Consider the following 25,328-nt stretch of genomic DNA (forward strand, 5'->3'; position numbering starts at 1 on the left):
ATACATGCTTCAGAGGGCTGTCAGGAAGGGCTTTACTAAATCTCCTGACACACTCAACTTGCATATTCAGAAACTGAATACTGGGGGGGGGGGGACGGGAAATCCTAAAAACCCTTGCCCAAGAGCTTGAGTTTGTCTCCCTGGCTAACTTCCTCGGCTAACTCCTTTGTTCTCTTCCTGGAGGACCCGAATCTCCAATAAATAGCACATGAGTTTGCTGTCACAAAGTAGAAACTTGTGCTGTTCAAAAGTTCATGTTAAGAAAGGATGTTAATGGGGTAGGAGGAGGTGGGTAGGTCACGTGGTGAGCTATATATTCATCCCTGGCCCACTTTCCTTCATGAGGAAATTAATTGGACAAACATCACTTCTACACACATATTCTCTCTCTGTCCCTGTCTCTCTTTCACATATACATAAATACACGCAAACACATGCAGCTTCCTCTTCTAACACTAAAAGAACACGAGGGAGCAAAGCCCTTTTCCATGATGACCCCCAGTCACACAGGAAGGAGAAAGAGACATTTAAAGCTAACATTTTAAGGTTTGTACTTTACCTCTATGTGCTCAGTTAAGATACAATCACCGGATGAGGTAGCTACAATCCCCACTTTACAGATGAGAATACTATACAATATACATAAATAACATATAGAAAGGTAAAGTGTCTTGCCCACAGTCACGCAGGTAGCAAGTATTACACAGATAGACAGCAAGTACTGGAGCAGGCATCTGACCTCAGGTCTTTCTGCCCTCGCTGCCTCCCTCATCAATTCTCAGGCCCAAGCTGGGAGTAAGGAATGAGCTTGAAGGAATTTCCCAAGACTATTCTGATTTCCAGAAATCAACTGGGTTTGGGCCAAGTGTCTGGGAAGTGCCCTAAAGGCAGTGTTCCCCAGGAGTAAATCACTTGCCTTAAGCTTGATGATTTCAAATTTCTTCCTCTATGGACTAACCTTGCTAGCTGGGAGCGACTTCCCTTCAGAACTCCCAGAAGTCCATGCGGATCCAAAGTTATGGGGCTGTGTTCCTGGCTCACCGTGGGCCCTCTCTTGGCGGTTCCTAGCCTTTTCCTTGAGTTTCCATAACGGTGACCTGGCTGTAATCTCTTCCCCCACTCTGGCCAGGATGATTTTCAGAGAGAACCATCCATGTGGCCTAACAGATAACAAGCTAGACTTCGAAGCAGGAAGGTGTGGCTTCCGATCAGAACTTCTGGCACTGGCTGCCTGTGAGTCTCTGGACAAGTCACTTCATCTCAGGAATGATATGATCTGTGCTCCTGACCTCAGATGGTTGGAGTGAGGCAGAAATGAGATGAGCTCTGTGGGGGCACTTTGCCCACTTTACGACCCTCTATAAATGTCAGCTCTAATGATTCTAATGAAGGCTCGTGTGGCGTTTTGAGGTTATCCATCATTCCTGGCCTGCAGAAACATCCTTCCGTCCGTGTGGCTATGACAATGGCATTAAACGGGAATTTTTTTAAAAAGACTTCCTGGGAATCCCAAGACCACTGAGCTACACAGCCTCCTGCTCCAGCTGCCCACATTCCAGCTTCCAAGTTGAAGAGAAAGGCGGCCACCGCCAAAGCTCCACCGAACAAGGACTCCCATGTTCCTAACGCTTTAAGCTTTGCAAAGCTTTGCCCTCGCCTAGCCCCTTCAGCAAGGAGAAAGGCCAGCTACGATTGTTCTTCTTTTGCAGCTGAGCGGATGGAAGCTCAAGCTTCCCTCAGACCCCACGTGCAAAATTCGGTTCCTTAGCTTTCCCTCAGACCCCACGTGCAAAATTCGGTTTAGCCCTCCCTCATTTACCCCCAGAACCCTCAAGTGAGCTCTTTAGAGATTTTCCCGAAGTCCCATTCTCCCCAACTCAAGGATTACCATCCAGACAGGAATCCCAAAGGGAAAAAAAAAGGGAAACCCCAAATAAAAAGAAAAAAAAAACAAAAACCAAAACCTGACGTGTTCCTTCTAGGACATGGGAAGGGATTCTCGGCCAAATCAAAGAAAGCTGCAATTCAAACCGTTGTTGCTGTCTTTCCTGGGCTCCTTTTCCCCACCTTAGCTGGCCACCTCACAGCAGTGCGAATTGCCTAAAACATGTCAACAGACTAGCCTGCGGAGAGCCCCTCCCCCAGCCCCTAATTTCTGCAAGCCTATTTGCACAAGGTGCTCGTTGGGCTTCTAAAACAGATGTCCTTGGACTTCCCATGAAATGACTGTTATGACTGCTATGTGGAATTCCAGTTCTGGGGAGGTTGGCTTGTGTATGTGTGTGTGTGTGTGTTGTTTTTCTTAAAAGAATATTTCAAAGTACATGGATGACTGGCAGCCCCCATAGCTCAACACAAAATGATCCGCGGGGGGAAGACAACGACGATCACTTCGATAAGGATTTCTTTCTCAGCACTTCCACGAAATTCTCTGGGACTCTTCCTAACAAGAGTTTGGTAAAGCTCCAAAAGGCAGTCCCAAACTGGAAACCTACCCCAGCCCCGCAGGGAACGAGGAGAGTGCTAACAGCAGGCCTGGGGGCTGGGGAAATCACTGAGCCACACTGGGGGAAGGGAGGAGGGCCGATCTGACAGTTTAGATAGGGATTTATTTGCCCCTTCATCTAATTGTCTGCAGGGCACAGGCTCCGGTGGGCTGGGATATGCTAAGGCAGCTTTCTCAGGCAGCTGGCTTCGGGAGCACCTTGGCCGGGCACATCCATAAGCATCATAAAGAGTTTCAATACTCACTGGCTTATTATCTAGCCACCTTTTAGGTAGTTCAGCCTCTCTTTCTTTTCCCCTGTTCCCATTTTGTATGGTCATACTAAGTATCAATACTAGAGGAATGACATTAGAAATTAAATATAAAATATTCTCTCTCTCTCTCTCTCTCTCTCTCTCTCTCTCTCTCTCTCTCTCTCTCTCTCTCTCTCTCTCTCTCTCTCACACACACACACACACACACACACACACACACACACAAAATCTTCCACTTATGCTATTTGCTACTGGTTTAATACAAAATATGGTTCCAGGGGGCCCTGACACGACCTCCCAAAATGCACCTAAAACATACTTTTTAGTCCTTGCCCAAAACATTTTCTAATGCCACAGCCACCCTCTCCCTCTCCCTCCCCATGCAAACACCTCCACCACACACACACACACACACACACACACACACACACACACACATGCACACATCTTTCAGTACTCACCTGTCATCAATCTCATCAGCTGTGTTCAGCAACTCAAACATCTTAGGAAAACTCAGGTGTCCTGAGTAGGCTGTGGAACTGCCAGGGAAACCTTCCAAACCCTGAGAGATTTTAGCCAGGTCTACTAAGAGATCTCCTCCAAAGCTATAGTGGAGTAGATGGAGGAAAGGAAACTGCCTTCCTTCCTCTGAGCAGTCTGCGGACATTCCTGACGGAAAGTCCTCAGCCCCGGGGGTCTGGAGAAGTCTGTAACTGCACCGGGCTATATTTATACTGGGGGGAATTCCTGCATGCTGTCAATCAGCCACCTCCAGCACAGCCGGCTGACCAATGAGGAGCCAGGGAGGAGGGGGCAAGCTAGGGCCAAGGCTCACACTGAAGCTTGGATTTCAGCAGAAAAGCCCTCCTGGCGAGCTCCCCGGTGGGATATGGTCCAGAAGGGGGCCCAAAGCTCAGTCAGAGAACCCAGAACTCGGAACCAAAGGAATTAACCCCAAATAAAAGCAGCCTCCACCCAGTATCTTCTCAGTGCTCCTTTTTTGGTTTGTTTTGGTTAAGTGAATGAAATAAAAGGCAAATACAGACAATTTTCAAAATTCAACTTACTGGCCCTACAAGACTTAAAGTTGTCTGATAGGAAAGCAGAACCTATCGTTGTCCTAAGAGCATATGCTATTCGATTACTAATCATCCTCCTACTAACTCAAAATGTACAGAGCACTTAAGATATACTATCTCATTTGGAAACTGAACACACACACACACACACACACACACACACACACACACACACACTCTTCCACTTGTGCTGAATAGAAACTATTGAAACTGAATAGAAAATATACAGTTCAATTCTGCCTAAGTAAGATATTAAAGGAGAAAGCGATTTCTTCCTCAAAAGAATGAATTTTGTCGTCTTCTCAAAGGATCAGCCACGTAATATAGCTAAATGATAGTGAGTACTGGGAAAGGATCACCCATCCACAATACTGTTTATGTCTCACTGTGTTTCACTCATGTCACAAATGTCTTCTATGTTCATTCTGTCACAGCAAGCAACAATTTTAAATAGAAAGCCTTGTAATGTCATTCAGAGCAACCTTGCTAGAGCTACTGGAGCTTTCTAATAACTGTTACAGCATCTTGGGGGATTGCTAGTTTGCACAGACAACGATGCCAATTTCATCTTCCAGAGGTACACAATAAACATTTTATAAGGAGGAAGCATAAGATAACAGTGAATTAAAGTCCAATTCTCCTCTACGGTCTCTGAAAATGCTTTCCCTTTTGTCTCCACTCTGCTAAACTGTGTCCTTGTTACTTTGATTCCCCGTTTCGCTATAAAAAGGACAAGTATATGGCAAGCCTCCCAAAAGAATACAAAAAGGATGGGGGACCCAAGGAAACACTGCCGAATGCACCAGTGAAATTCCATGGAGTTTCTTAAGCACATCCTGGAAGTTCACTTAAGCATAATTACTGGGAGGAAGCATAAGGCAGTTTCTTTTCTTTTTTTTTATCTGTTTTGTTTTGTTGGGTTTTTTACTCGAAGAAAAATGTCAACATTTCAACCCCTCTCTTGGGGTATACCTTGACAACTGTGAATGAATCATCACATGAAGAGGAAAAAAAATACTCTTAAGCTAGACTTATACAGTGCCAAACATCTGGGTGAAAATGGAAAACATTTGTCAAACAAACTGATATTTCCAGACACTTTGATCTGAATATGGGTCAGTGGGAAGATCCGTCCCTATACCTGTTCTAAGGCCAAAATACAAACTCCATTATTAAGTGTGAATATTGGGGAGGGGGAGGGAGTGAATGGTATGTTCAGTATGCAAGAGGCATTCAAAGACATTTGCTGCGATGGATATTTTTAAACTCTTTCTAGCCATACATAGAATGCAGAAATTAACAAAAGAATGTCTTAATTGGGCCTATTTTATACACAAAGGAATAATGGGCTAAATGGGTTGGAATGAATGCCATATTTATCCTTCATGGGAGGAAAGACATCATGATTCACAGACAGTCAAGCCAAGAGCATCTAACATTTTACTCACGAGTAGAATAAATATATCTCTTCCTAATATTAGGCTTTTTTCCCCTTAGACGCCCCGAATGGCACAAATAGAAAAGAGGTGGAGAAAAGTGAACTGCTCCTGCCCCACGTGGTCATTCTTTTATGGGAATTATGAAACAAAGCAGAGATCATGCTTCCACGCGTCCGACCCGACTTCCAGCCTTCCAAAATGCCCATCGAAAGGGGACAAACGTTCACTTCCCCAAACCCTTAACTGCCCAGCCACTTCCTCCACACAAGGCATTGGTGGGGAGCGAGAACCCCAAGAATTCACAATAAGAACAACAAGTAGCGGGCTTCCAATGTCAATCGTGCAGCCTATCTGCCTTCCTAGGCCACTCCCCCCACCCTGGCGAAGGTGAAATCTCCAATTGAGACTCTTTTCTTCCCCAGTGTCCCCTTGTCCCCTTGTGTGTGCCAAGTGTTGGTGAAGGGAGGCAGCTCAGAGCTGCACTGGGTGGCAAAGGCAAGGCGCTGTTCTGATCAAACATTTCTGCAAGAAATGACCACGGAACATTTGGAACTGCTCAAAAGAAGTGTCAAACCCTGAGATGGCTGTCCAATTAAACCAGCGCAATGAAAGGGACCTGTGTCTGGGGAATAAAGGAAGGGGACTCCCGGCAGGGGTGGGGGTGTGCAGAGAAAATCACTCACAAGAATAAAGCAGGGCTCATCTTCCCTCTGTCCTCCGCGGGATCTCTGGGGTGTGTGTGTGTGTGGGGGGGGGGGTTGTGTTTCAGTGTGTTTGCCTGACAGACTAAGAGCAACAAAGACGGTGGAGGAAAAGCAGAAGTCAGCCTGAGTGAGTCACTGGATGATGCAGAGCCCGCGAGCTGACGGCTCTCCAGTCCTGCCAGGTAGAGGGGATTTGCAATGACATGAAAACTAAGGAGGCTTCGCCGTTGTCACTCCAGCAGGCTGAGAGTCCCTTCGGGCTCCGGGAGCAAAGTTGAGCTGCTTTCCTTCCTTCGCCTCCTCCCACTGGATTCAGCAAGGACGCCAAGACAGAGCTCCCGCTGCAAAGCGCGGAGTTGGGTTTCCTCTCTGGCTCCGCATGAGCTAGGATGGAAGAAAGCCATTTACAGAGGCCAGCCCCTCCCCCCTCCCCAAATTCCAGTTCAGGTTCACGCTCCTTTACGCCGCCACAGCTGGGCTCCTCTAAAGTTGCACACAGATTCCCCCCCCCCCAACTCAAATGCCATTTTCCCATTGATTGGCAGGATTTTCTTATTTATCACTGTCCGTTTCATTATCTAGAAAAGGGAGTAATACATCTGCAGCCCCCACCTCCCGGACCGTAAAGCATGCAGCTCCAGAAAGGCAAGCTGTAATGGCTATTGCGGAGGGGGTCCAAATCATCGGGTCCAAATCATCGAGTCCAAATCACCTCGCACCGGCCACTTTTCGACCCTAGCTAGACTTTCGGTTTAAAGGAATGCAGAAAGGAAAAATTCACTTTCCAGAAAGAAGTTCTAGCTTTGATCCAACAGTTCCTCCCAATGCCAGGGCCACGGAAGCACTGTCATTTATCCTGCCCGGGCAGATGGTGAAGCTTTTCCTCCACTCGTGCATGGCTCAGTCCCCGTTGCCCATTATGTTTTTCTCTAGTAAAAAAAGCTTAGGGCAGAGGGGTCTCTTTCGCCTTGTCAAATAAGGTCAAGCCTTAGGCATTCAATTTCATATTCATTTTCCCCAGATCAGGCAATTCTTTGCTAGGAGAGCATCTGGTTCCATTTGAATTTATTTTATATTCTCTCCACATCTCCCCTCACAAATCCTGCATCCCTGACGGCAACAAGGGATCCATTTTTTAAGACGCTTCCCACCAAGGCCTCCCTTTGGGTGCCTGCAAGATTTTGCACCTGCAATTGGCTAATGGCCAGCACAAAAGGCCACTTGAGCTTCCAAATGAAGGACTGGCTGATAAGTGGGGGGCTGCGATGATAAGTGAAAGGCTGAATTCACACTTCTGTTTTCCGAGTCCTAATATACTGGGAGAGGCGAAGTGTGGACAGGCCTTAATGGAGACAAAAATGCTTCTTCAGCAGGAATGCTGAGCAGCTTGCTAAGTGCCTCTCCAATTTAGCAACGGAGTGAAAGACATTCTTCAAACCTAGGATGTGGTCATTGTGGGGCCTTCAAAAGAAGGCTTTGTCACATCTATAGTGCTTGTTTAGGAACCTCAGGGGAAGATGCCCCCTCTTCCAGCCTTCCCTTGCCATGGCTGATGCCAAGGGTTGATCTCAAAGCACCGCTCCTAGATGGCCTTCCTTACCAAGGCACCTCCACCGGCCTTAGAATTTGCAACACTGTTTGTTTATATATCCGTTTTCTTCTGTTATCAAGCAGAAACTCAACTGTCTAGGATGTTGATGCATTCACAGCTTATCCTGCTTTAACTCAAATGATGTTTGCACCTAGAGAATAATACATGTGCAAATAAAATTTTAAAGAAGTTGAGATCCTCAGACACAGCACCACTCTTGGGGATTGTTTTGTTGATAGTCTACCCCACCAGGTTTCTTTTACACGGCAAATATATCATCCGTCTAGTTGTCATCTTCTGTGTTAACATGGTGTCTATTTGACATTTTCCGTGAAATCAGACCTAAGAAGGCTTCCTGTTTCGTTCTCTTTTGGCAACATAACCAACAATGTGGGAGGTGGGGGGGGGGGAAGAATGTACACTCAACTCAAAAAATGAGCCCTTGTTCATTTGCCTCAGGAAAGCAGGTTCTCCTTCCACATTTGAAGTGAGCTATGCAAAGCGTCACAAAAGCTTTCCCTAGAAATCTATTCTTTCCCAACAAAAGCAAGGGCTTCTTTTTGTTTGCTTTTTTAAATTAAAAATTGTTATTCTGACCTTGACAAGCACCAAAAATGATGAGCGCTTACACATAAAAGATCAGATAAAGAAGATTTTACATGATACTCTAAATCTCGACCGCACATAACTTGATTTTTTTTTTTAATTTGGTATTTCCTGTTTGCTTACTTAATATTATCCCTCAACACCCCACCAAGTCCCTCAATCCTCCTCCCACATGTCTAAAATAAATTAGCTAAATCAAGCAAAACAAAGCCACATATACATGTCTGAAAATATCTACCTCATTCTGCACCACTAGTCTACCAGCTCTTCTGCCAAGAGTAGGGAAACATGGCGATAGTTGTTGTTCTGGAGTCCTAATTGATTATTACATTGATCGTAGCTCATAGTGATTCATAGGTGTTTTACTTTACCATGTTGTACTTAGGTATAAATCATTTTCCTAGCTCTGTCTACATCACTGCATCAATTCATATACAGGTCTTTAGATGTTTCTCTAAATCTGTACTTTTCCAGCCTTATGACATGATGAAATCCCATTAAAATCATATATCCTTTAGTTTCTGGTTCCTAGCTACCACCAAAAAAGCTATAAACATTGTATTGCATATCGGTTCTTTCCTTCTTTCTTAGATGTATCAAGGATATAAGCTTGGCGATGGCATCATTGGGTCAAAGGGGATGCAGAGTTTAGAGACTCTTGGGCATAGTTCTAAATTGCTTTCCAAAACAGTCAGAACACATCAACAATTCATTAGCTTGCCAATCCTCCTATAATCTCTACAATAAATGTAATTTTCTATTTTTGTCATCTTTGCTAGGTATATAAGGTAGAAATTAAGGATTATTTACTTTGCATTTCTTTTATCTTTTTTATCTTTAATGATCTGGAGACTTTTTCCACATCTTTTCCGATCTTTTTTCCCTTTGGAGAACTGTCTCTTCATACCCTTTAACCATTTCTCTGCCAGGGAGATATTGTGAATAACAGACTTTTATTAGAAAAATATGCTTCAAAGATTTTCCCCAATTAATTATTTTTCTCATTTTAAAAGTAGTGATTTCTTTGAGTATAAAACTTTCCATTTTCCATACGGAAAATTGATCATATTATTTCCTCCAATTCTTTCAATCACTTTTCAGATCAATAATTCTTTATTCATAATTATGAAAATCTCCTATTGATCTTCTGATCTGATCATCACATAAATTTTTCTAAGCCATATATACATATAGACATTATAATGGTATATTGTATAGGATGCTGATCTAAATATAATTTTTTTTTACTACAGTGCTTTCCAAATTTTTCCAATAATATTTGTTGAATAGTCAGTCCTTTCTCCAGTGATTGTGCTCTTCAGGTTTATCAAACATCATGCTATCTTGCTGACTTCTCTGTTTTGTTCCTAATCCATTTAACTGATAAACTTTTCTATTTTTTAAATACAGTTCTAAATAGTTTTTTTTAATGATTGCTGTTTTGTATTATAGTTTGAAATCTAGTGTTGACAAGCCACTTTTTTCATTAATTTTCAAGATTCTTTGACATGTGCTACCCAAAATGAATTTTGTTACTGTTTTTTTCTACCTCTATAAATTAGCCCTTTGGTAATTTGCTATCACACCGAATAAGTTAATTAATTTTTAAGATTTTCATTTTAATTATATTGTCATTGTCCAAACATGAGTAATTAACATTGCTCTAATTATTTAGATCTGTCTTTATTTACATAAGGAACATTTTGTAGTTTTATTCAAGTAAGTCTTATGTGTACCTTGATAAGAGAACTAAAAACATTCTTTATACATGCTGTAGTTAATGCTGCTAGATTTTTTCTTGCATTCAGAACACACAAGAAGGCTGATGATCAGCATGAGTTGGTTTATTAACTTGATACTTTGCTAAAGTTATTGTCTAATTCATTTTAGTTGAATCTCTAGAGTTCTCTAAGTAGGTTATCATAGCATGTGCAAAAAGTGATCATTTCATTTCCTCTTTGTCTACACTTATTCCCTCAATTTCTTTTCCCCTCCTATAGCTATAACAAGCTTTTCTATAAATATGTCAAATAAGAGGGTTGATAATGGACCTTCTTGCTTAATAACAGATTTTACTGGAATATCCTCTAGCAATTTTCTACTACAGATAATGTTGGCTCTTGCTTTTAATTATTATTTATCATATTAAAGATCAATTCATTCTTCTGATTTTTAATATTTTCAACAGTAATTGGTGCTGTATTTGTCAAAAGCTTTTTTCTGTGTCAACTGATAAAACCGTATAAATTTATCTTTATATTAATATGGTTTATATATATATTTTAATATTGAACCAATCTTTCATTCCTAGTATAAATCTAATCTGGTCACACTATATAATCTTTTTTGACACATTGCCTTTTTTAGCCTCTCTGCTAATATTATAATCAAAATTTATGGCATTAATATTAAAGATATTGTTCTGCTTTATCTTTCATATTTAGGGATCATGACAATAGTTATCTTAATATAATACATAATCATAAAAAGAGTTTGCAGGGTTCCCATCTTTTTCTTTTTTCTATTTTGTAAATAGATGACACAATAATGGAATTGTGCTTTAAAAGTTTAATATAATCTATCTTATCCCGAGGTTTTTCCTTTTCCTTAAAAATCTCATTTATGACTGCATAAATTTCTTTTTCTGGAGTTACGTTTTTAAAACTTCTTTATTTTTATACTATTTGAGTATTTTATATTTTATGCATATTAATTTATTTTAACTCATTAATTTTGCTGGCATAGTTATGTAAAATAGCTTCTGAAAATCTTTGTTTCTTCTTAATTTCTTATGAATTCTTTTTTATCTGTATGTTGTTAATTTTGTTCTTTCTTTCTAGAAGATTAGGTTAGCTAACACTTTGTCCATTTTGCTATTTTTTTAAATCTCCAAGTTTTATCAATTTAATTTTTAACTTACAATTCTATTATTATGTTATTTGATTTTTAAGGATCTATATACTTTTTTGTTTAGTTGGGATTTTAAAATGTTTTGCTATTCTAGTTTTCTTAGTTGCATGCCCTATGAAGTGATCTGTTTTTGCTGTCTGTCATTGATGAAAGCATTTAGATATAAAATTTTTCTCCTGAGAAATACTTTGCCTGCATCATGCACTCTGTAGTATGAAATTTTGTTTTCTTCACCAAAGTCATCTATTATTTCTATGATCTCATTTTGTTACCAATACCTTAATATTAAATTATTTTGTTTCAAATTAATTTTTATTCTTTCTTCCAAAAATATTTACTAATTCTCATTATTAATGCCTTGGGAATCAGGAAAGTTTGCATACTTTCTATTTTTCTGCATTTATTTAGGTCGCTTTTATGACCCAGGACATAATTTTTACAAAGTTGCCATGTAAAGCTGAATTTACACAATAAATATGTAGAGACACATGCAAGATTGAGTATACATGAATGCACGCATGCATTGCGCCCCCCCCCCATACACACATTCATATTTCTCTCCTTCCTATGTAGCAACCACCAAAGCGCTTAACTTTATCCTAGTCAAGAACAGAGAGGTTTTCTTCACTTCATTCTTGTTTATCCTTTCATTATAATTGCCTAAGTTTGAAAGGGGTATGTTAAAATCTACAACTATTATGGGCTTACACAGTCTGTTTCTCCTTGAAATGCAATGAACTTTTCTTTCTTTGCTTAGATTATATGCCATTCTATGCATATAGAAAAATATCAATATTATTTCATTGTCTCTATGCCTTTAAGCATAATAATAATACTTTTTTGCTTATGTCTTTTAAACATATCTATATTTTTTAAGTATTGCCTTGTCTGAGATTAAGATTATAGGCTTTGCTTAAATTCAGTAAAATCTGCTCTAATTTTCATTATTCTCTGAATCTATGTTTCAATTTTGTTTCTTGTAAAAAAGATATTGTTGCATTCTGCTTTCTGATACCCTATGCTATCTTCTATTTTATGAACTAGTTCATCATTTTCATGTTTCTGGTTATAAATGATAATTGTGAATTTCCCTACATCATATCATCTTATATTTTTCCCCTTTCTTTGCTCCCCACCCTCTAACATTTATATAGAAGGTGATGAAAGAGAAATGTGGTCAACATTAGTGATCTAAATGAATAAAATGGATACTCATTCCACACTGTTTAATCTTTACTCTTATACTAGTCCAGACTCAAATCACTGGTTCTGAATTATTTTCCCTTTTAATCCTCCATTTACAATCCATCCTCTGAGGTGAAGGTTTGTTTTTACTCATTACTATTATCTCTTCAGAGTTGCCCTTCCCCTTAAACTCCTATATTTGTATGTGTTTAACCCCTCTGTCCTGTTTGAGTAAAGTTGACGTAATGTCTACTCCCCCCTCAACCTTCTTTCCATTTTTGTGTCCCCTTCTCTTTATGCATACCTCAATGGAAATGTTAAGTTCTACAAGCTCTCCCACACCACACACCTATATGGTTCATTTCTTTCCATTTTATTCCCTCTCCTCAGACTATCCAAACAGAAGCAATCCAGTCATGTTGGAAGGCACCATATCTGTGGCCAAAGAGGACATTGCCATGGAAGCCAGATAAAAAGAGATCCAGAGAGATTCTCTGACACTCAAGTGGGCCAGAACGGGGCTTTATGAAGCAGAAGGAGAAGAAGAAGAACGAAATTGCAAAGGTGTGGAGCAAATCTTAAATCAAGCACAAAGAATGAGAAGAAAAAGGGCTAGATAGGCAGAAGCTAGCATATATTATCTTTGAGAAGGTGCAAGAGATGAGGCAAAAAGAAAGAATATCGATTAAAATTTCCAAAAACCATAGATGGCAAAGGGCTCCAAGATATATTTAAATACTCTCACTAAACATTATGATATTCCCAAAGTCCATTGGATGAAATGGACTTCCATATCCGTGAAAAAGGTGGCCCTATGAAAAAGAAGTTACTTTTATTTGTTCTGGATTATTGTGACATGTTCAGTAAATTGATTTTTCTTTTTTTTGTTTCCTAGTAGGATTATTTCAAAAAGATAAATCAAGTCAGTAACTTGATATACTTTATGAAAATAAAACTCATATGGCTAGTGAGAAAAGGAAAAAGAACAAAGTCATCCCCGTTCTCTCTGTCTATTAATTCCATCTGTGACCCCTGAATTCATTAGGATTCTGAAAGGACACTTGCTTCTTCTCTCCCTATAAGAATGTAAGCATTTCATCATCATTTAACTCGTTTTAATGGGCATTGATTTTCCTATGTTTCTCTAGATTTCAGTGTTTGCAATACAAAATTTCTACTTTGTTCTTAGCCTTTCATCAGTAATACTTGAAAACTTTCTATCCCATTAAAAGTCAACTTCCTCCCTATAGGGATATATTCTGTTTTTGAGGGTAAAGCAGTCTTAGGCATGAGCCTTTTTCTTTTGCCTTTTGGAGTATCATATTCAAAGAGTATTCTTATTTATATTAAATCAATCTTGTGGGATACATTGACCATGGTTTCTCCATACTTGAATTCCTTCTTTGTGGTTTTAGGATTTTTTCTTATGCCTGGAAGCTCTAGATTTTAGCTCTGATAGTCAATGGAATTTTGATTTAGAAGTGACTGATAAATGCTATTGTCACTTTGTTTTCTTCTAATAAATTTGAGCAGTTTTCAATCATGTTCTAATAAGGCATCCAGAACAGATTTTAGAATCATAGTTTCTAGAAAGAACAAATGAGTTTTGAATTTTCTCTGCTTTATCTATATTTCCAGGTCAGTTATTTATGATACAAGATAATCTATGCTTTCTTCTATTTTTTTTCACTTTTGGATATTCTAATATTAGTAGTAATCTTATGAAGACATTGATTCTATGCAGTCCATTCTAATATTCATGAAAAAATTAGGCCTTCCTGACTCAGAAGTGATTCTCTCCTACTGCATTATATACCATGCTGCTCCCCATCTTTACTTTACACATAAAGAAACAGACTCAAATTATTAAATGACTTACTTAGAACTCAGGGCTCCCTAAATTCCAAAGTTGCCTTTCTATTCACCATGTTGTTGTATTGTTTCTCTAGGTAACTGCCCTGCATCCCCATACATGCCAATATTTATTATCCCTCATCCTTATATACTTAAGCATTAAAATCAACCCACAGACATTTTGCTAAACAACTCTAAAATGGTAAAAACTGCAAGCCATCCAACAAAATACAAGTACTGATTCTCAAAGAAACAAGAATTTATCAACTCACTCATAGACAGTATAAGTACCCACTGAGGGCTATAAATAGTAAATGCTGAAAGAGCTCTTGATAAGACAAGATTTCTGTTTCACCAGGGTCAGGAAATACTTCATGGGAGAGGTGAGACTTAAGAAGGGTGCTGAAAAATTCACATAGGAAGGGGGTAATGATATGACACTAAGATAGGACGATGGCATTGATAAGTTGGGAATAGGTAAATTATCAATAGGAGATGATTACTAGATCAATGTATTGCAGGGTTTGCAAAGGTAATCAGTGAGAAATGAGGCAGGAAAGGGTGAAGTCCAAGTGGCTATGGTCTTGAATGCTAGGAAATGCTCTTTGATTGCTCAGAAATTGCCAAATGGTTTAGGTCAAGGGAGTGACACGATCCAAACATTATTTTGTGAAGATCAGAGTGACAATGATGTGCAGCATGGATCAGATAGAAGGTAGAGAAGAAAGACTAATGAGAAAAATATTGCATTGAGTCTGGGCATAAAATGATAAGGGCCTAAATTATGGAATTGGCAACTGGAAAGGAGAGAAAGCAATGGAAATGACAGAACCAAAGAATTCATTGATACCAGCTCATGTAACCCCGATCCAAAATATCCATCATCTTGTCTACAACATCTATAACTAGCGATCTTTCAGTCTCTGCTATAAAACGCTCAATAATGAGGGACTCACTGCTTCTTTAAAAAGCCCTTGCACTTCAGGACAGCACTAATTGTGAGGAAATTTTCCTTCTAACAAGCGCCAATTTTCCAGACCGGCATTATACAAGGAATGGTGCAACTCAGTTTCATCTAATACCTGACCCCCACCAAGAACTCTAAAGAAATTTATGGGAAAGGGTTCACAAATGCCTATAACATATAAAAAGTGGTGAAAGGGAAGTATTTTTAGAATTGTGTTACAAGTAAAAAACAGAAATCCAAAGAGGTTACCAAATCCATTTCTTTTCTTTTTGAAAAGCTTTTCCAATTGCTAGAGCACACCACAATACTACCATTGCTCTAACAAAACTGCAGACATGTCTGAAAGGCACTGAGAACGACATAGAATAAACAAGCGCCAGGTCAGCTCAAGTTAGGCCCCAAACCAAGAACATATGCACAGATCTAAATGCAGCAATGCATGTGTTGCCTTTCAAAAAACAAACTTCATCAAATCACAACACACTTATGGTAATAGTTGACTAGCTAGCTGGAGATTTTCACATTTCAAGAACACACCATGGCAAATAGCAGATGCCTTAACGCCCAAGCTATGCTTGAAAAATGCCAAGAGGATTGACCAACTCCTATTGGTTTGGGTGTTTGCTCTTTCTGCAGATTGGATTTTCTCTGCAGAAAGCAAACCGCAGCTTTGATTACCAAGTACACAAACCAAGAATAACATAACACACTTATAGGGCTTATTTCTGTAGCAGGAAATGTGACAGAGGGAAAAGAACCCTGGATTTGGTGTCAGAAGACCTATATTTAGGCCCCAGATCCTGTGCTTCCTACTTATATGACTATGGGTTAGTCACATCCCCTCCCAGTTTCATATTTTTCCTTGATAAAGTGAGGGGCTTGAACTAGATGATCCCTTCCAATGACAACTTCTATGGTTTCCTATATTTTTTCCAAATAAGGAAACGTTTTAGTTCTAGACTGCCAATTATCACCAGGAGAAAAAGGAAAGCTTACCTTGGGATGCAAGCCACAAGTTCTAAGAGTAAGAGTGGATAGAACTTAAGAACCAAATGGGGCTTGAAAAAAGGGAGAACAAGCCCCTAGAGGTGTTCATTCAGAGGGCTTGTGTCACTAGAAAGAGCCTCCTTAAAGGCAAGGAGAATCTTCTGGAACCGAAGGCCAAGGTACTAGTGGAGAAAACCGCCAACGACAAAGCCAACTAACTTGAGGACAAGCTTCACTGGAAGCGGAGGGGGAAGGGGAAGGGAGAAGCTGAGCCAGCAAAGGAATTGGAGCCAAGAGGGTCTGGATGTGAATATTCCCTGCCTGGCTTATTCCCTAATCATTATGCAATTCTGAGTAAGTCATTAAACCACTGGGGTCCTCTGTTTCCTTATCTGTAAAATGAATATTATAACAGTACCTACCCTGAAGATCTATGGAAAGGCTTTGATCAATATTAAAGCACAATAACAATGGGAACCAGTATTGGAATCATTCCCTATTCCTCTTTGTTCTGATGATTACTGCACAATTTTCATTTGTTCCACCATGAGAAAACTGAGAAATCTACATCATCTTGACTTAGATAAGTAACAGGAAATATAGACAATATTTTAACAACTCTCTACTTAAGTTCTCCCACATATTTCAGAGCTTATATTTTCTTCTTTACACATTTTCCTGTTAGTCCTTTAGAATTGTGACCTTTTAAGTAGGCAATTGAGTATTATCATGAGAAATTATGAAAAACACATGAATATTACTTATTCATTTGACAATAAATGTTGGGCCTACAATGGCTGGGTTGTAACCACATTGATTTTGACAAGCCTAATGACTGGAACAGGGAGAGAGAGTTCTTTTTCCCTCAGTGCTGATCAAACTGTGTTTGTAATAGTTTTGTTTAGCTCCAGAGGAACAAACTAAGAGCAAGAATAGAAGATACCCAGAAGTAGAGTTAAGATGTTTGAAATTATAAATAATAAAAAAATGCCCATTAGAACCATTCTGGAATTTTACCTCATCCTCACTGGTTTGATAAAGATAATGAAATGAACAATAAACAAAAGTTAATTGAAAAGAACAAAATTGTAAATGTTGTAAAGACTGTGTGGGAAGACTGGCCTACTGATATCCTCATGGTAGAGTGATCAGTTGCTTCAACTCATCTAGAAATCAGTTTGAAATCATGAAAACAAAAGTGACTAAACTGATCATGAATTTTGAGCAAACTATATCACTTCTCAACTCATTTGAGGACAAGAGATTCCTCACCTTGTACTTTGTCCTGGTCACATGCTCTATCTAGGATATGTTTCATTCTGGATGCTGCCTTTTGGGAAAGATTGTGATAAGCTGGAGAATATCCTGAGGAGAGCAACCAGAGTAGTGAGAGGCCTGGAGGGGTGTCAAGTTTTAGGAAGATCAGTTTGAGGAACTGTGCACATTTATACCATGGACAAGAGGGACATGGAAGCTATTTTTTTTATTAATAATTTTTTATTATATATATATTTTATGATATTATCCCTTGTATTCATTTTTCCAAATTATCCCCCCCTCCCTCTATTCCCTCCCCCCCGATGACAGGCAATCCCATACATTTTACATGTGTTACAATATAGTCTAGATACAATACATGTGTGTGAATATCATTTTCTTGTTGCACAATAAACATTAGATTCCGAAGGTACATGCAACCTGGGCAGACAACTTGTTTAGTAAGTTCTTTCGATTGGGTATTGTCTAGAGAACAAATCTGAAAGTTCCCAAAAGCACTCTAAGTGAGAGTCTTTGGTTTACTAGCCAAGCATCTTCTCTGATCCCCCATCAGACAGGCCATTAAATGGAGTATCTCTAGGAGTCTTAGTTTAGAGCTGTGGAAGAGACAGCTCTCTCCCTTGTTAAAAACAAAAAAAGGTGAGTCGTCAATGAACATTTCCTCCAACTGATATCTTTGAGTATGAGAAGCTGCACTTTTAATAAAAGCAGCGGCTGCCATGGCCAGGCAATTAATCAATCCTTGTAAGCCGACATCCTAAGAACTTGCTGAAGTAAAGCTTTTCTTTCCAGCATTTACAAATAAAGTACTCACTATTTGACTAAAGCCTGTCTACTTGACCGGAAAATATCAGAGTCCTATTTAAATGATATTTGCAGAGAATGAGATTTTATCCTGACTACTGTTCCTTATCGCTAATAATAACATCAGATTAGTGGATTTAGGCCAGCTGAGTAGCAATGCCTTTTTCTGAGCCCTTCTTAAACCAGCTCTTTCCATCTGTCCAGTCAAGCTTTGCACTGCTTTTATGAGCCAATGATAAGTTCAGAAATGGAACTTCAACCGTCACCAAGTATGCTATCTCTACGAGGTGCCATGGTGTCTCCAGAATATTACAGAAGATTTTGTCATGGCTGATGAGCAAGGTCAAGCTTGGCAGCAAAACAGGTACACCCCTGGCCATTTACAGGTGCAAAGATTCCTATGGATTAGTTCTGACTTAATGCAGAAAGGAAAAAATAGCAAACAGAGGCAGTTTTGTGAATAGCAGAATTCTGATTTCCATTTTCCACTGTGGTTTTTCATCATTTCAATTCATTAGGTTCAAAGAAATTTTAAATTTTGGTGGTGACTACAGGCAAAATTATTGAGTGCTTATAAAAATCCAAAATGGCAACAGAAACCCATGTACACTTTGATAATTACCGAGAAGAATGTTTTTATTCCTCATTTCTTATTTTAATCCTCATATTCCTCAAACAGGTCAAGCTTGAAGCCTGAATGTGATTTCAGCTTGAAATGTCAGATTTCCCCCCCAAAAAAAAAAAAAAACCCTCAACATTTTAAAATAGCTACCTTGCATCTCCATTCCTCCCTATTTGACATTTTAAAAGCCACTTTACATCCCCACTTAAAGCATTCTACTTAAGTTAAATAACCAATATTTCCTGTTCTTAACACATAATAAAAAGGCTTCCCAGTTCAAGAAAGCCAAGGTAAATTGTGATCACACAGTTCTTATAGGAATCCAATGTTGCAAAATTCTAAACATCACCTATCTCTTAGACTTATTTTGTTTCTGAACTAAATCTTACTTGTTCCTAACCTTGACCAAAAAGTGTTTCCACATGGCCTAGAAGTACATGCCAAGTATACCTACGTCAAACAAAGTTGCCTGATTTGATCGGGGGAATGGCAACAGTGAGGAATGAATGCTAAGCAAGGTCAGGGTGAGATTGTGCTTTAAAACACACACACACACACACACACACACACACACGCACCCACACACAGTGCTTGCTGACAGTTGAAGGAATATCCCTGAGTCTAGCAGCTAATATTTATTGCAAAGATTCTTCACAATTTGTCACCCTGTTATCAAAGCAACGTTTAAAAAAAAAAACACCACAGGCTAAGAAAGATGCTTTTATGCAAAGGGCTACTCTCAGTTGTAAATTTCTGCATGCCATAAAGTCAGTAATATAGCATGCATGCCATAATCCATCTTCATTTAGCAGGGTCACAATAAGTACACGGCAACATTTCCTTCAGAAAGCCCATGGCATAGAAAACCTCAAAGGGGAGGTTTTTCCAAGGCAAACCTGGGAAAAATGGGTTGATAACCCAAAAATCCAAAAAGCAAAACTAGTGAAGCCTGTTTCAAATGTGCAATTCATAAAAAAAAAAAAAATCAACAACAAAGCACTGTGGTTGATGTGAGCTTTTTTTTTTCCCCCCAGACACAATACATAACCTAGTTAATTGGTCATTTTTTAACCTAGTGAGAAAGTCCATTTAGGAAACTGTACTCTATCCCTCACCATGTCTGTACTTAGAAGAACTATAGCATTGTCACTAATTATCATCATCACTACCACTCAAAACAGCAGATATGTACACAGTACTTTGTACATATTCATTCTTGGAGACAGGGGCTCTATAATCACCATATATATATTTTCAAGACATGGACCATGTGGATCAGAAAGGCGATTTGACTTGCTAGCACCTGAATGTTTAGTTAATATAACAAACAAGCCCAAAAACCAGGTAGTCCCGATTTCTATTCTAGAAAGCATTATACAACGCTCACTAACTTTGAAGGCGGCTCTTTCTATCTCCCACCCCCAAGAAAAGTTTACTATCTCTTCCAGCTTTGTTGTTTAGAAGCTGCTACTACTTGGTATGAAAATTGAGGGAGAGGGGTGGTGGAAGGGCAGGAGATGGTGTTTCTGGGAAGATGGAAGAAAAGGATGAAGAGCTATGTCATTTCAAGGCTATGAGGTAGCTCAGAGATTCTCCCCTAGACAATTGCATGTTTCTGTTTGTGAAGACTGGATTGATTTTATTTCTGAAATTAATAGCATCATTCATTCACTTAACAAGCATGCATTAAGCATTTATACAGTACTGAGCTATTCCCGAGGATCAAAGCCATCTTTTTTTTTTTTTTTTTTTTCTCCTTAATTTAAAACTGAAAGGATTTCCCCATTTGCAATAAGGCAACTGTGGAATATGTAGATATCCTGGCTAATCAAGAGCCTGAGGGATCAGAGGTACTCAACTGTACTTTTTGTTTTGTAACTCCTCAGGGGGGTGATTATCTCATGATGGGCATATACCCCCTCACCCCACTGGGCCTTATTGCTTAATTAGGTACTACAGGAAATGGAGTTCTGTTTGTATCAACTTTCTGTCTACAGTAATTGCCTTGAGTTCCAGTTGCAAGAAGAAGAGGGGAAATGGATCAAATAACTACATATATGTTGTTTGATTAATCGTGAAAAATCATTAAGGGATTAAAGTGAAGCCATTTTACTCCCGCTGATCATGTTCAGCAATTTGAAATTATTTTATGATCCTGATCAATGTAATTAATGAGAATGGCTCTTAATTAGTTACACTAGCAGGCAGCCATGAAAAAAAGGTATTCACCTAATAATATGATAGAATAACATGCAACTCTGAGCTCCAGGCTGCCTTTACCTCATGAAAAGAGATGGAATTCCTAGCTGGCTAGACAGGGCTCTCAACTTCAACACTCTTTGAGGACAAAGAAATTTCACCTTTTTCTAGAGGCACAGAAGCATCATTGGATTGAGTGGGCTTTTAAAAAAATGAGATTAAGAGAAATTTTAGTTTAACATTTTCCTCTTTGTCCCAGATCCTAATACCACACAGGGAAGGAACTAGGATAACATTCACTGAACTACTATTTATTTCCTGGAAGGGGGGGGACTGCTCCTCCAACCCCAGTCTAAGGTTATCTAAACCTCCCCTTTCAAGTCAGAGGAGATTGGTAACCCTCCTTGCTTGCTAACTGAGCTCATTTAGAGGAAATGCTAACAAGAAACCATTAATGGGGGAGCTCATTAGCAGAGATCAATGTTGATGGGATAGTGGAGAGGAGGGGAAGCAAGGAAAGGAAGATTGGCACTAGGTATAGTGTGTCACTGGAGGTAGCAGGAATTAAAGGCACTCATCTCCACTCTGTCATTTCAAAAACACAGAAACACAAAAAAGTTGGTTTAAATGTTTAGCAAAGAACATTCACTACTGTCCTGCTTAAACCATTCCTATGGATTTGCTCTCTGCACAGATGATCTCTTAAAATAATTACCATGGATCCCAAGTTTCTATGTTTTTTTACACACTTTTGCTATTAAAAATGTTTTGGGTGCCATCCAAATAGCTGGAATTACTTTTCATTTGGTATAACTGGCAGCCTTAAAAATGAATGTTTTTTTTTCTCCTGGCCTAGTGAAAGGCCTCCTAGAGTGAACAAGTAACACTGAACCTGACTTTCAGTTCTTCCTCTAAAGTGAGGGCTCACTGGGAATCAGCCTATTCACATTTTCACACATTTCAAAGCATCACAGTCAGAGCTAGAAGGAAACTCATTGGAAATTGAGGGCAAACCAAGAACTAAAAGGAATGCCCCCTATATCTAGCATGGCAGGTCACTGAGCCTTTCCTTTAGGCCATCGATGGAAGAGGATGCCATTACCTCCCAGAGCAGCTCTTTCCACTTAAGGACATCTCCAATAGCGAAGACACTTTTCCAGACATCAAGTCCAAATCTGCATCTTTGTCACCACCACACACTACTTCAGGTTCTAACTTTGGAGCCAACAGAACAAGACCACTCCCTTTTCCACAGGATGGCCCTTCAAATACTTTTACTCAAATATCATATATCATATCACCTTCAGTTCTTCCCTTCCCCAGGCTGTCAGTTTCTTTAACCAATCATTATATGACGTGTACTCAGCTCCTTCACTGTCTTGTTTACCCTTCTTGGGAAGTTCTCCAGATTATCAATGTCCTTTTCTCATGGGAAATGGGAAATCTTGGGCATCAGATGAGTCTGGAAGGCTTTGGATGTGCACTCATTTTTAGCAAAGAAGATTTTGTCAAATTCAAAATATCGGACTTCATTGAAAATTCAGGAAAATGTAAAATATGATACAGAAAATGAAATGAACAGAACAGAAATGGAGTGATTCTTATATGACAGGGAAAAAAAACCCACTTTCCAGTAAAGTAGAATTTTAATTCAGGAGAAAAAAATTGTGAATTTGGTTGAAATAATACCAATGAGAAAGACATCCCATACTTAAGTTATACAGTGGGAAGTTATATTCTCAAGTTATACAATGGGAAAAACCTATTATTTTGGACATGTAAAACAGTTTTAAAAGAGAGAAGAAAAATAGAGAAACATCTTCTTTAAAAAATTTTTTTTAGTTATCCAATTAGATATAAAAAAAAAAATTAAACTTTTTTTTTTAATTTTCGGGTCCAAATTCTCTCCTGACTTCTTTATCCTATCTCTCTTTCTCACTGAGAAGGCAAGCACTTTGATATGGGTTACATATGTACCGTCATGTAAAACATATTTATGTATTTCAGAGAAAGATTTTCTAAAGAATACATCATATAGCAAGGTATTTGCTTAACAAAAGTTCAATGTGAATTGAATTTAATATTGGCTCCCATCTGGAATATTATATTTAGTTCTGGGCATTCTAGATATATAATTTCAGTCCTAACAACTCTGTAAGATAATTACTACATATATTTCTGTTTATTACAGAAGAGGAAACTGAGGCTTAACGACAGAGTTTGAAGCCAAGCCTGGCACTCTGGCTCCACCACACTCACAAACACAGATGGCTAAGAAGCCAAAATCTTAACTCTGTATTTGGCAGGTAAAATGATCAGGAAACCATAAGAGAATTAAGAGGGACAATTGGTATATGCTGAGTAAATCCCAGCAGTATTTATACTTGCTTAGCTCAGATTATGTTTCCTTGAAAAAAAAATGCCTTGAAGTTCTTGTCTAAGAGTAACATGCAGGGAGTTTGAGCTTTAACCCTGCTCTAATTCCATCATGGGACAGTTAGGTGGTGCTGTGGTAGATAGAGCACCAGGTCTGGAGTCAGGAAGAATTGAGTCCAAATCCAGTCTCATACACTTACTAGAATGTGTCTGTGTGACCCTATGCAAGTCACTTTACCCTATTTGTCTCAGTTTCCTCATCTGTAAAGTGGGCTGGAGAATAAAAAGGCAACCACGCCAGAGTCTCTGCTAAAAAAGAAATTGTATTTGGGATCACAAAGAATTGGATACTACAAAAAACAGAGCAACAACAACAACAAAACCCCTCCTTTCATACACACAGAGAGAAGGTTAAGATTGGAGCAGTGATTTCACTGCTATGGGAGACTCCTTAGAAAGGAAATTCCCTGTATCAATACAGGCCAGCAATATGAGTCAGTAAACCAGTATTTATTAAGTGTCCATTTAATAGGCAGAGAGTGTGTTGAGTACAGGGGATACAGAGATAGACAAAAGACAGGGCTTGCTCTTCAGGAGCTCACACTCTGATAGGGAGAACAAGAGGAAAATAGCTGCATGCAGATAAGATATGGATAACAACAACTGGTGGAGAAAAAAAGTTGTAGCTTTAAAGGATAGCTTGGAAAAAACTACTTGCAGAAGGGTGAGACTTGAGCTGAAACCTGAAGGAAGCCAGGAAACGCTGGAGGTTGCTAGTAAACAGGCTTGGGATCTGGATATGGAATATCCTACAGAAAAAGCAGCACAGAGGTCATTGCCACAGAATAGTAGAGAACATGGGGATGAATAACATATGAGGAACATGCAGACCAGTGATAAGATGAAGAGATTTTTAAACCAAAAAGCATTTTATATTTGTTCCTGGAAGCAATAGGGAGCCAGAGATTTTGACTGACTGAGGGGTAGGAGACACAACCAGACCTGAGCTTTAGGAAAATCACTTTGTCAGCTCAGCAGAGCATGGGATAGAATGGAGAGAGACTCAAGGAAGGGAGACTCCAACCAGCAGGTTACTGCAACAGTACAAGTATGAGGCAATGATGACCTGTATCAGAATGCTGGCAATGTCAGAAGAGAAAAGGGGGCATATAAAAGAAATATGGTCAAGAGAGAAAAGACAAGACTTGGCAAGCAATTAAATGATTGGAATGAGAGAGAAAGAAGGCTTGGGAGGATGGTGGTACCTTGAAGAGTAACAGGGAAGACAGGGAAAGGATAAAGTTTGAGGGAATAGGTAATGAGTTCACTTTTCAACATGTTGAGTTTAAGATGTTTCAAGACATTTTTGTCTGAAATGTTCATTATGCAGCTGGATATGGGAAACTGGAAGTTGGGGGAGAGATTAGGGAGAGACAAACAAATCTGAGAGTCATCTCACAGAGATAATAACTGATTCCATGAGAGCTGATGAGATCACCAGTTGTAATAGCATAGAGGAAGAGGAGAAGAGGAACTAGGATAGATTCCTGGCTTGTAAAAAAAAACAAATTAATTGTATGTGTGAGATTCAACAATGGAAATCTGCAAATTCTACCAATCAGGACTTGATTTATTGTTTTGTTGGCTGTCTTGATTTAAGAAAGTGATGGGAAGATATTGAAGATTAAACAAAAGAGAATGCCATAGGTATTTTTTTCAGAGAATTCATTATTAAACATTTACCTCTTGGGCAACAGGGTATAAACCCATGGTTATTGAGTGTCACCTGAAAATCCAATAAAGGACACTGAAAAATATCAGTCAGATAGGTAGGAGGAGAACCAGAAAGGAACAGTGTCACATAAACCTAGAAAAAAGTGAGTATCAAGGAGAAGAGGGAGATCAACAGTGTCAAAGGCTGCAGAGAAGACTGAGAAAAGATCATTCAACTCAGCAATTATGAGATC

At 39.1% G+C, this 25,328-nt stretch overlaps 1 protein-coding gene across 5 annotated transcripts in view; it reads right to left on the reverse strand.

Moving 5' to 3' along the window:
* The window catches only part of AFF2 (ALF transcription elongation factor 2), a 524,775-nt gene that overhangs the window by 361,686 nt on the left and 137,761 nt on the right, over positions 1-25,328 (reverse strand). The window contains exon 1 of one of the 5 annotated variants that reach the window (XM_074278092.1): positions 3,222-3,504. The exons of 1 other annotated variant lie outside the window; for it this stretch is intronic. In XM_074278092.1, coding sequence (XP_074134193.1) covers positions 3,222-3,427 — 206 coding nt within the window. In that variant the 5' untranslated portion in view covers positions 3,428-3,504. Of the gene's footprint in view, positions 1-3,221; positions 3,505-25,328 lie in introns of those variants that run through there. 3 more of the 5 variants (XM_074278094.1, XM_074278088.1, XM_074278089.1) reach the window with 3 other exon arrangements.

Source organism: Sminthopsis crassicaudata, chromosome X (genome assembly GCF_048593235.1).
Source record: "Sminthopsis crassicaudata isolate SCR6 chromosome X, ASM4859323v1, whole genome shotgun sequence".
Classification (NCBI taxonomy): domain Eukaryota; kingdom Metazoa; phylum Chordata; class Mammalia; order Dasyuromorphia; family Dasyuridae; genus Sminthopsis; species Sminthopsis crassicaudata.